Below are 11,893 nucleotides of genomic sequence, written 5' to 3' on the forward strand. Positions count from 1 at the left end.
GAAACGATTTTTTTATTCGTACAATAAAACAGCCGCATTTCAATTCGTACGGCGATCATCGGATAAACGAGGATTTAAGGTAGAAAATCATTCATTTTTGTGCCGCATCTTCGGAAGTCAAATGATCCGTCGATTTCCGACGAAATGAATTGTCGAATTTGGAGGAGGGAGTTGAAAACATTCGAGTACACAATCATTTGCGTAAATGATAAATTTTGGTTTATTCGTGTTTTATTTTGTTGTATCGTGTTTTTTGCAAAATAAGGTTAACGGTTCAATGATTTGTCCTCAGTCTTAAAACGTAATATCCGTATTAACTAATCGAATAATAATATTAATAATAATAATAATAGTTGATAAGATGAGGAAATGGCCCGTTCCTTCGTCCATTTGCGCAAGATTTTTCATCGCTGACGAAATTAATTTTTCCTAGCAACAAACGCAACATCCTCGAGATGGCGACTACGAATATCGTTAAAGGAATTATTAAAAAATATACAGACTCGATAAAAATGAATAGAAATTGGACACCGCTTGGCAACTTTTCGTCTAATTTACTCATTCTTATTATTATTTCCTTCAATTTTTTTTCTCTCTTCGCCCCTCCCCCATTTTTACTCGATTCTCGGATCGTAATACGTGTTTTCGCTGATGTCGGCCTGTTTCGCGTATTCTTGACCCTGCAATTGAAATTAGTGAAAATGAAAAGTGGATAAAAAAAAAAAATGAATTTTTAAGGTATCTGATCAATCGAATTTACTTTTGCCCTTAGACGTAAAAAAAAAACACGAATCAGTGAACTTACGTCCTGGAAATTCATGTACATCTCATGAGCCAATTCCGAGGACTCGAAAACCGCTTTAAGGGATCTCCTCGTCGGTGGAATCGGGACTTCGTCGATTGCGGTCCATATGCAGGAATTTTCGTTGATCTGTGGACGAGAGGAATGAAAGAATAAGAAATTGGTGATACATGAAAATATTTATGGGCTTTTAAGGCGGTTTGTGTTCCAGTTTCTACCTCCATCGTCGTTTCCATGCTGATAACCGTATTGCTGAATATCTCGCCGGTGCTGTCAGCCTCGACGATGATTTTGGCGCCGTAAATTTCTGAGTCGTACAGAATTTTGAGGGTCCCCGTGCCCAGAGATTTCCACGCGTTATCCTGGAGCGTTAGCAGGTCGGCGCGACTGGCAAATATCATCGAGTGCTCCTCGTCGTCCTCGTCTTCGTCGTCCTCCCCGACTTCGTCCTCGTCGTCCTGGTCCTCGCCGTAACAATCCGCGGGCTCGGCCTCGTTCACTCTCTCTGTTGGAAGGAAGAATCGGCGTTCAATGAATTTGTATAAAAAATTTTGTCCGATAAAAGACTCGGAAAAAATGGTTTATTATTCTCACACTAAAAATATCTTTGACGAACCTTGTCCGCTGGTGTTTTGGCGTTCCTGTAGATGAGATTTGGCTTTTTCGAGGACCTCTTTGAACTTGTTGGCGAGGTCCGGGTTCTTGAATTTAACGGCTAACTCTTCGAGGGCGAAAGGTTCCTCGGCGTGGTTGAAAGCGGCCCACACCCAGGCGCGGTCGGAGCTGTGCAGGGGTCGAAGCTCAAGGTCGAGGGTGAGGAGTTGATTGCAAACGACCTTGTGGACCTGTTCGCGTCGGAGTAGGAGCCGGTAAGTTCCGTGGGCGGAGTGATGCAGAATTTTCATTTCTCCGGTGCCGCGTTCTTTCCATTCTTTAGTCTCGGATTCGTATCTGTAGAGTTTGGCTCGTTCCCCGAACAGCTTGTCCTCGTCCTCCTCGCCGGTGCGAACCTCGATGGCGTCGGGCAGCGGGACGATCGGTTCGAAGTGGGGGTCGTGGGCGGCGTCCTCGGTCTCGTCGCCGGCGTCCTCGTCGTCCTCGCTCTTTTTCGGCGTCGTAGTTTTGGCGCAGAAGACGGTCGCCCCGGCGCCGGCGAAGGAGAAGTTCGGGTCCTTCTTGAAGCTGTTCGCCGGGGTCTGGGAGGCGAGGGTCTCGAAGGTGAGGCTGCTGGTGAGGGGCAGGTACGCCGTCAAGTCAATGTTTTCGTTGCTCTCCGGAGTTTTGCCGTCGGGGTCGGAGTCCTTGGGGAGTTCCTGGGGCTTGGAGCTCGCAGTCCCGAAGCCGCTGAACGCGTTCTCCGGCGCCGGGCTCGTCTGGTTAAAAATCTTAGTCGATCTACCGAAGACGTGGGTGGCGCTCCCTCCGCCGAATATCGCCGGGGGGGCTGGCGTCGACTGCTGGAACGGCGCGGAGTTGGTGCTCGAGCCAAAGCTCTGGGAGCCGAAAGGCGATGGGAAAACCGGGTTCGGGGCGCTGATCGAGCTCTTCATGCCGCCGCCGAAAACGTTTTGGAACGGCGAGCTGGATTCGGGGGGTTCCTTGGAGGTTTCGCTCGCCGCGGTTTTGGTCGCGGTTCCACCGAAAATCGAAACCCCGCTGTTCGGAGCGTTGCCGAAGATCGAGGGGGCGCCGAAGATCGAGGAGCTCGGCTTGCTCAAATTCGTCGTCGGCGTTTGTTCACCGGCAATCGTCGGACTGCAAACGCTCAAATTTTCGACGCTGAAGCTGCTCGTCGCCGGGCTCGTTTTGCCGACTTGATTACTCCCTGAAAAAATGTTGAGCGCCCCGTTGCTCGCGCCGGTGCCGAATACGAAATTCGAGACTTTCGGCTGCTCCTCGGTGCTCGCCGAATTGCCGAAATGCAGAAGCCCCTTCTGGCTCGATTCGCTGCCCGTTTCCGGCGGAGTTTTCTTCGCGAAACCAGTGAATTTCGGCGGCGCGATTTTCGGGACGATCGGCGACTGCGTCGCGGCTTTCGGCTTCTCGAAGAGCGGCAACTCCGGCTCCTCGCAGCCCCGGCAACCCGGGCAATCCTCCTTCAGCTTGTACGCGTAAAAGTTCTCGGGCAACTGGAGCTTGAGCGCCGCCTCCTTGTCCTCGGCGCTCGCCTTCGCCTCGTAGACGATCTCGAGCTCCTGGAGCCCCGGCTCCTCCGCAGGCTTCCTCGCTTCGGGCCCGTTCTTCGTCGCGGCTTCGAGCGCGGCAGTGAGACTGTTCCGGAAATCCTGGGCGATTTGGGCGGTTTTGAATCGGCAAGCCAATTGGAGGTACTCGATGTCGCCCTCGCTGTAATCGGGCGCGTTCCACAGCCAGGTTTTCTCGTCCTTGGGCTTCAGTTCGAGGTCTTTGGTGACCGCGTGGTTCAGACACAATTTCAGAGTCTGATCGCGCCTCATGACCATCCGGAGTTTCAGGCTCTCAGGATTCCGCAGTATTTTTATGTCCCCGAGGCCCCGCTCTTTCCACTCCTTGGCGTTCGAGTCGAAGCGGAAGAGCTTGGCTCTGTGCGAGTAAACGATTTCCTCCTCCTCCTCGCCGGTTTTAACTTCGACTTTGTCGGGCAGTGGAATTACGGGAGTGAAATAAATGTCGTCGGATTCGGCGACTTCGTCCTCGCTGTTTTCCCCCTTGGCGGTGCGATCCCCGGGCGACTTGAGGGGCGATTTCGAGGTGAATTGGAAGTCGAAGGATTTGCCGGGCGAGCCGAAGGCGAAGCCGCCGGCAGGCTCGGTGCTCGGGGGCGTGCCCGGTCGGGCTGGCATCCCGAACGAGAAGCTCGTGCTCAGGCTCGAAGTTTTGGGGGCTCCGAAGATGCTGAAGCTCTCGGTCTCGCCGGCGCTCGTTTTGTCCTCCTGCGTCGGCATTTTGAAGGTGAAACCGCCGGTGCTCGGGGCGCCGCTGGTCGCGTTAGTTTGAGGAATTCCGAACGAGAATTTCGAAGGTTTCGTGGGCTCGAAGGCGAGCTTGGACTTGGGAGGGAGCGAGGGGTCCTTGGGCGACTCGCAGGAAGCGCAGTGCAACGTCGTCGCCGTGTTCCGGAGGAAACAGCCCTGACACTCCCAGGAACCGGCTGGCGGCTTGAACATTTCGGCGAGCGACTTCTCCGAGGATTTCTGCGGAATTCCGAAGGTGAAGCTCTGCTTCGGGGCTTCCTGGAGGTTGAAACCGCCGGGCTTTTGCCTCGGCGGCATCGTCGGATCCTTGGGGCTGTTGCACGCCGCGCAGTAGCCGTTTTCTTTGCCGTTGCGGATGTAGCAGCTCTGACACTCCCACGATTCTGGTTGGGGCTTGAACTGGTTCCAGAGATTCGATTTATCGCTCGAATCGCTCGTCTGGCTCGGCTGAACCGCTTTCTGGAGACGATCGGCCTCGCAGGCGACGCACTTCCGGGCGGAGGCGTCGTTGCGAGTGTAGCAGGAATTACACTCCCACGAGTCGGACGGAGGTTTGAATATCTCGGAGAGCGAAGGTTTCTCGGAGCTTTTCTTGCCGCCGGAAATAACGACGGTTTTGGCTTCCACGCGGATCGAGCTCGTCGGCAGGTGGTCGTTGGTCATTTTTGTCGTCAGGGAAGCCACGAAGTCTTGGAACTGTTTGGCTAGCTCGGCGCTTTCGAAGAGGCAGGCAACGGCCTCGGGTTTTCCTTTGGTGCTTCCGGGCACGCTCCAACTGACGACGTTGTCGGTACCAGGGAGCAACGTGAACTTGCTCTGATCGGAGAGGATGTAAGTGCATTGGAACTTTCCGGTCTCGTCGCGCTTCATGAACAGTCGGATTTTGCCGGTTTTCGGATCGACGAAAATCTTGACGGTTCCTGGACCGCGGTTCTTCCAGGTACCGGCCTCCCCGCTGCAGCGCATAAGCGTCGCGCGCTTCTCGAAGAGCAAAGCTTCGCCGTTTTCGTCCAAAGTGCCCCGGACCTCGGCCCCCATCTCGGCGAGTTGTCCGGGCGACGGTGCGTGCGGACGCCTCAGGGTGGGCTTTGTTTCGTGCGTCGTCGTGCTCGCAACGCCGGATTTGAGGAACGAAAATCCTGGAGCCTCGGTGCTCGAGGTCTTGGTGAAGGAGAAATCGGCGAACGGACTCGGCTTCGTCGCTTCCTCTTTTTTCTCAGGCGTTGGATCCGCGACCTTTTGAATAATCGGCTCGGAGCTGAAGGTGAAACCGCCGACGCTCGTCTTCGAGTTCTCCACCTTCGGGGCACTCGCCTCAGGCTTCCTCGGCGCCTCCAAGCTGCTCTTCGCCTTGTCGAAGCTCTCCTTGAAAGACTGGGCCTCCTCGACGTACTTGAACTTGATGCACAATTTTTCGAGCTTCACTTCCTCGTCGGCGAAGTCGTTGGCGACCCAGATCCAGGCTCTCTCGTTGTTCGTCATTTTCGTGAGCTCCATGTCCGCGCTGAGCATGTGATTGGCGCAGATTTTCAGCACTTGCTCGCGCCTCATGACGAGCCGGACTTTGCCCTCGGAATTTTTCAGCAATTTTACGGTTCCGACGCCGCGTTCCTTCCATTCGCGATCGGACCATCGGTACAGTTTGGCTCGGGCGCAGAACAGCGCCTCTTCGTTTTCTTCGCCCGTGGTGACCTGGACTTCGGCAGGAAGGGGAATAACCGGGACGAAATCGGGCAGCGGATCGTGCTCGACTTCCCCGGTGCTGTCGCCCGAATAATTGTGTCCGCTCGTGTTCAAAATGCTCGTATTTTTCGATTGATTTTTCTCCTGTTCGGCAACGGTCGCAGAAATCGTGTTGGTGATCGTGGTCGAAAGGGGAGGGAGGTTCACCGTCGTCGGAATCGTCGCGTGTGAGGGCATGGAGATTTGATAGCTGTGCGGTGCGCTGCTCGTCGTGCTGGTGATGGGAGCAGCTACGTGATTCGTGGCTGCTAGATACTGCGCGGGAATCGTGACGCTCAGAGTCGGTTGTACGGAGGGCGCGGTTGTTGGGAGAGTGTCCGAAGTCGTTATGACGACGTTGACAGGCGGCTGGCGAGAGACGCTGGTCTCCTTGCTCATCTGAGGCTGCGAGACCGGCGGGGGCACGTCTTTGGCCGGAACTTCGTTTCTGGTCGCGTCGAAACTTTGGAGCCGCATTGAAAGCTGCGGAGCTGCCAACGGCATCACAGGCTGTTGGGGAGGCGTTTGCAGCGGCTGTTGGGACCCGGGTTGACCGACCATGTCGCCCAATTGATTCATCAAGCGATTCGTGAAGAGCCCGTGCATGTTTTCAGGCATCTTGGGCAGGCCTCCGAGGGCCGGGTCGAGAGCCGGGCGGGGGTAAAACGTCGGCATCTGGAATACTCGAGGACCCCCGTACAGGGAGGAAATGTGCGAGGCGTGGGGATCGTTGAAAGGCATTGCGGGAGGATAATAAGTTTGGAAAGGTTGCGGATAGACGAGAGGCGAGTAAGGATTCCGTTGCTGCTGCTGCTGCTGTTGCTGTTGCTGTTGCTGGAGGAACAAATTCGCCGGAATCTGAGGCTGCTGCATGGTGCTCTGATGCTGCGGTTGACTGTAATTCAAATCCGCGTAATCCTCGTCCCCGATTATGTAAAGATCGTCCTCAATGTTGTTCTGATTTGCGCTCATCGAACGAGCTCGATTCGATCGTGATTGCGACGAATCCATACAAAACTTGGAAAATTGACGCTGCAATTCTTCTATCTTTTCACTCATTTTTTTACTCGACTCCACCAGAGACTTGTTCGTTTCCAACAGAGTCTTGTTCTGCTCCAGGATCGTCTGGATCATGTTGTCTTTCGAGTGAATCAACTGACGGATCTGAGCGTCCAAACGCTCCGGACTTGGACGTGCTTCTTGCTGCTGAAAAACCAAAAATTCTTACTTTTTTTTTCTCCTTCTCGACAAGCCTCATTTCTTCAAGGTTTAGAAATGAAAACGATCGAAGAAGGATAAAGATTTTGAAAAAAATAATTGAGAAAAGTAGATTCCCTCCAATCGTAGAAATGAGTAAATTCGACTTGAGAAATTTAATTGAAAAGCACGTCGAGAATTGTCCGAGCACTCACTGCACTCTTCCTGGTCAATTCTCGAACATCTTGATGCTGAATCCGGCAAGGAGTGCTCGCTTGTTTGGGGGTGCGATGAACCGAGCATTTTTGTGGTGTTCCGCCTATGGGAATGGTGCTGCCGATCCCGCCGGTGCAACTGTTTTGAATGGCCGGTTGTTCGCCGCTGTGGGCGGACGAGTAACTTTCTTCGGACATGACGTCGCACTCGTGTCGATTGGCTGGGAGTGAAGAGTCGAAATAAATTTTTAGTCCACGAGAATTGAAGGAAAAGCAAGTAAAACAAATAATTCGAGTATTTACAGTCGCCGAGCCACACGTCGGGGTCGATTCTCTTCAAATCATTCTCAATGTCCGCGATCCTCGTCCCCAGCTCCGAGTTCAGTGGATGCTTTGGATTCATTCCCGGACTCCGGAGGCGATCGAGGGTCAAGTAATAACAGGCACGAGCTTTCGACAGCAGCACGACGTGCTGTGACCTCATCGCCGAGGTTAAGCTTTCTTTGGGCAAATTACTCATCAATTCGTCAGCGAGATTTTTGTAGATCTGAAAAAATTCAAATAAATTCATTTTTTTCGTACTCAAACGTCAAAATACGTGAGAAACCTTTCTCAGAAGCTTCGACGTTAAAAAAACACTCAACAGCGTTCCAAATCTTTTTTTCATCACGAAAACTTACTTCTCCCTGCATAAACGAGGCTTCAGGACACTTGAGAGCCTGCAGTGCCTCGATCGCTTCCTCGTGTTGTTTGTCTCGAATGTATCTTTGCGCCAACAGTAATCGTCCTTCTTCAAGAGCATTCGATAGCTCGAGATTGTTCATTTCCTTTCTGCGAAATGAGCAAAATAAAGAAGCATTTGAAAAATAATGTCCTTGCGAAAGCAACGAATTTTATCGAATTTCATCGTACCCTTGATAGTCGAACAGCTTGGTGCTCGTGGTGCGAATCGCTTGATTGTTGAGCAGCCTTTCCAGCAGGGGCACGACGGTGGACCAGTAAAGCTCGCATCTCGCTTCAACGAACGGCAAATCTGAGTGATTCTTGTCTTTTTCTTTCAACAGTTTGGCCTGTTCAAAAAAAATTGGGAGAATCGATGTGAGGAGTGATGAAAAGCGAAGGAGAACAACTCCAAAATCATCGTGTCCGTCGACTTACTCTGTGGTGAAATATCCGCGCGAGATGAACGAGAATCGCGGGATGCAGCCCGTGGTTCCCGATGCATCGAACGACCTCCAGGCCCCGCTGCAATTCTTGCCTGATCTCCCCCAAATCGCTCGAGACTTCGTCATGTTTGCGATAAATTTTATAAGCCAAAGTCCACCTGTAAATTCATCAACGAAACGCCCCTTAGACTCTATACTTCATCTTCATTTTCAACATTTTAAATAATCGCTTTGTTGATTTTTAATGCTTGAAATAAAGAGGAAAATTACCCACCATTTTTCTTGGTTACAGGTGCAAAGTGTATTGGTGATGTCTGCCGGCAAAGTTGGCAGTCTGTCAGGGCTCAAGAAGCCACTACGCTGTTGTTCCTCAACAACCACAGAGGCGCACAAAACTGTTTGCACAATCATACGTATGCAGTCATACAAACAATGTTTCTCATACTGTTTTTTTTGTATTTCAACGAAAAAGGAAAATAAAAAAAATTCAATTATGTACGCATTGTTGTCTCGACGTTAAAGGACATTGAAGAGAGTTTCAAAATGAAAATGAGAAATTTGAAGAAAGAAAACATGAACAGCGTGTGCGAAAGTATGAAAACAAAAAGAAAAAATTTATTGATGAAAAGGATAAAAAGTAAACGAGCATTTGACGATTCAAAATAAACAATGATCAGCACCGCGAACTTGTCCGTTCACTCATGAACTTTAGCACACCCCTTTCGCACCAATCTCGCGCGCATTTTTGACCAATCTCTTTAGTATCTATTTTTGTTTATTTTTTTAATCGAAATATGAAAAAAACGACTGACCTGCGGCGTTGAGGAAAGCGTCGATGTCCAATTGCCCCAGCGTGTCTGGAGCTGCTTGACTCAGATTAAAAACCGAAAGCTGGAGCGACGGAAATACGTGACAATATTGGTGCGGACGGGGACCCGCTTCGTCGTTAATGTTACTCCGATTTGACGATCGACTGTTCACGATCCCCAGCCACACGTGGTGGTGCAACGATGCTGGCCACACATCTTCCGCGACTGCAAACAATTTTTTCATTCAGTTACTTCGAAATACAAATATCTTTCCTTTCATAAAATTTTTCATTCACATTAAAAGTCGCAATTTTGTCTTCTTCATGACCCGGAACAGTCGAGAGCTTTTAATTTATTAAATTACGAAATTTTTGGCCACTCAAATTTTGACCGTAACTAGAAAAATCGAAATTTTATTTTCAAAGGTCGTCTAGAAACAAAAAAAATTTGATGAATTTGGTAGAGAAATGGTTTTGAGGTAAAACCGCACCTTCGTCGTAAATTTTCATCTCCGTAGTCGAGCACAGTCGAAGCGGTGGGTTGGGTGTTGTGTGATTGGCGAAATAAGAGGTTGCGATATGAGCTTTGCTTATGAAGATTCTCTGGTAGATTCTCTCGCGCCAGGGTCCAACGCAAAATTTATCGATTTTGTCCATCAATCGTTTGACGTCGTCTCTCGCGTAACTTTGCAGCACGTGACCAGCCTGGCTGCATCTGTAGGAAGCTTCTTTCTGCCACAGCTGAATTTGCGAGGTGGTTTGGTCTTTGAGACTCAGGGCCCAAACCGAAGTGGGATCGATCGGTGGCACGTGCATGGCGACCAGCAGGAGAGGGGCGCAGAGCCTCCCGGTGTCGCTCCAGCTGCCTTGCTCGCGTTTCGTTTTTCGCAACAATAAACAAGCCAAATGGTAGTGCAGCTGGCCCCACATGTGTGTGAACATTCGTTCCGCCAGAGTCCCGTTGTTCAAGAAATTCTGAAGCTTCGCCTCTGTCAACGCTTGATCGAAACTGTAGAAACATAATAATTTATGAAAAATCAATTACTTCGAGTTAACAGTGAGAAGGAGAAACTAACAAATCTAATTGAAAAAGCAAATTTTTTATTTACTTGAAAACAGCCTGTGCAGCTTCGGCGATGGTTTTTTTCAGCACGTGACCTTGTTCTTTGAGAGCGAGGGCAGCGTATCTTTCCAAAGAAGAGACGTACAAAATCCAGAATGCCCATTTTGATTGCCTGCCGTCCTTGCACTTTGCGAGCAGATCGCAGAGGGCTTCGTACCAAACAACGCTATCTCTGTGAGCGTGGGTTGACTCGACTTCCATGGCGTGTCTGTAAGCCTCTTCCAAACGATTTTTCTCCATGTAATACTTCAAAAGTTTCACCCGCAGATGAACGTCCGATGGTCTTGCTGATAATTCTGCTGCGATCAGAGCCTCCAGGTCTTCGCTACTGCTGCTGGACTTATCCACGGTTAAGAGCTTCTCCTTGAGCTGGAAAACGGTCGGATGGTGAGGGAATCTCTCGTCCGCTCTATCTACCCAATACTTCACTCTGTTGACGTCATGACCCACGTCCATGTCCACCAGGAGCTCGCAAACTAAAAACGTTCGATTCAATCATTAGGCAAATCCTAAAATTTTTTACTGCTCCATCAAGATGTAAACAAAGTTTTTTAAATAAAACTTCTTTCCTCCATATTTTAAACTCTGCATCATTGAATTCTCACCCAACGTGGCATTCTATTTGTTATCAATATGCCAAGAAAATCATACACGAGTGACTCAGTTATTGTGTACTTGGAATATTTTATGCTAATGAAGACCGTTCTGGTTTACAAACGTGTTCTTGAATTTATGTTTGAAAGAATAAAATTTATTAATATTGGCTTGACAATTGTACTTGATAAGATTTTCTCAACGATCAACAGTTGTAAAAACTTTTCAAAATCGTCTCTAATCTAAAATTGTACATTCCAAATTCTTCTCCATTGTTTAGAGAATATTCAACAACGGTAGCGCCTCTGCCAATATTATAGAATTTTTTAAATTGGTTCACAGTTGATGGAAAATTGATAAAATACAAAAAAATTTTTACCTTTGAGCACTAAATCGTCCTGCCTCGATTCAAGTTCTAGAGACTGTTTGTATTGAGAAAGTGCAGACTCCTTCTGGCCCAGGGCTTCGTAAATTTTGCCCAGAAGTTTGTGAGGAGCAGCCTGGTCACCCTTAACTTCGAGATACGAAGAAACGTAGCGTCTCGCTGACTCATAATCCTCGACTTGGAAGTAAAGCTTCGCTATGTTGTAACATCGTAGTGTTCTCTGTTTTTGAAGAATTTAAAGTTTTGGACAAATTGAAAAAAAAAAAACGGAATTAGTGGAAAAATTACGGTGAAGTTTGGACTTGAGCTCGACGTAACAGAACAAGAGATTTTCGAAAAACTTTGGTTTCAGGGAAAAATTAAAAAAAAAATGGGACTCGAACTACAACGCTGTCTTGAATGAAAAAAAAAAATAAAAAATGTTCAATGGAATGGGTGAGAAGAGTTGAGACGAAGTTGTGAAGGAAAGAAAAAGCCGGTGTTCCGACAGCGCGGCAAAATCACGCTCCTTGAAACTTAACCTCACTTTTATTTAGTACCTTTTTCGTTCGAAACTCACCTCGTTTTCGTCCTTCACCTTTCTGAAAAGTTCTTGCACATGGCGATCGACCGCAAGTTTGGTACGAAACATAGCGCGATTCAATGATTGCGTCCACGTATTTCGACAAGAGATATATCACGAGACTATTATTTTAACACGCTGAACCATTGAATACACGTTTTCGGCTTATTTGATTTATACAATCGTTCGGAAACTTGCTGTTTGAGAATGTTCTCGACGACACGCGAACTCTTGCGCGACCTTCCGCTGTGTATGATCTAACGAGACACAATGTTGAGACTTTTTTTTTCTTTTATTCACCACGAAAACGCACTTGCGAAAGCGCAGAAAAGCGGGGAACGTGTAAAATCGTGAAGCGAGATCAA

At 49.0% G+C, this 11,893-nt stretch overlaps 1 protein-coding gene across 2 annotated transcripts; it reads right to left on the reverse strand.

Moving 5' to 3' along the window:
- Positions 1 to 196: 196 nt before the first annotated feature.
- Positions 197 to 11,891, reverse strand: Nup358 (Nucleoporin 358kD). Of its 2 annotated transcripts, none has more exons than XM_043431525.1 (15): positions 11,526 to 11,891; positions 10,961 to 11,186; positions 9,974 to 10,463; positions 9,356 to 9,873; positions 8,869 to 9,090; positions 8,331 to 8,451; positions 8,049 to 8,214; positions 7,803 to 7,960; positions 7,571 to 7,721; positions 7,194 to 7,437; positions 6,891 to 7,111; positions 1,419 to 6,681; positions 1,021 to 1,307; positions 806 to 931; positions 197 to 680 (listed from the first exon to the last, which is right to left on the reverse strand). In XM_043431525.1, the coding sequence occupies exons 1-15, from the start codon at positions 11,595 to 11,597 to the stop codon at positions 615 to 617; spliced, it is 8,331 nt and encodes a 2,776-aa protein (XP_043287460.1). In that variant the 5' UTR covers positions 11,598 to 11,891; the 3' UTR covers positions 197 to 614. The 2 variants fall into 2 exon arrangements, with proteins under 2 accessions (XP_043287460.1, XP_043287459.1); XM_043431524.1 differs by having other exon boundaries at positions 1,419 to 6,684; positions 11,526 to 11,890.
- Positions 11,892 to 11,893: the final 2 nt, after the last annotated feature.

This window comes from Venturia canescens, chromosome 11 (assembly GCF_019457755.1).
Source record: "Venturia canescens isolate UGA chromosome 11, ASM1945775v1, whole genome shotgun sequence".
Lineage (NCBI taxonomy): Eukaryota > Metazoa > Arthropoda > Insecta > Hymenoptera > Ichneumonidae > Venturia > Venturia canescens.

What these genes read in the sequence shown, in the direction of transcription:
- Nup358 (XM_043431524.1), bottom strand. Translation starts at nt 11,597, where the DNA reads ATGTTTCGTACCAAACTTGCGGTCGATCGCCATGTGCAAGAACTTTTC. An exon ending in AATTGACCAGGAAGAGTGCA is followed by an intron (nt 6,685 to 6,890) that starts GTGAGTGCTCGG and finishes TTGGTTTTTCAG; the next exon opens with CAGCAAGAAGCACGTCCAAG. An exon ending in TGTACATGAATTTCCAGGAC is followed by an intron (nt 681 to 805) that starts GTAAGTTCACTG and finishes TTTCAATTGCAG; the next exon opens with GGTCAAGAATACGCGAAACA.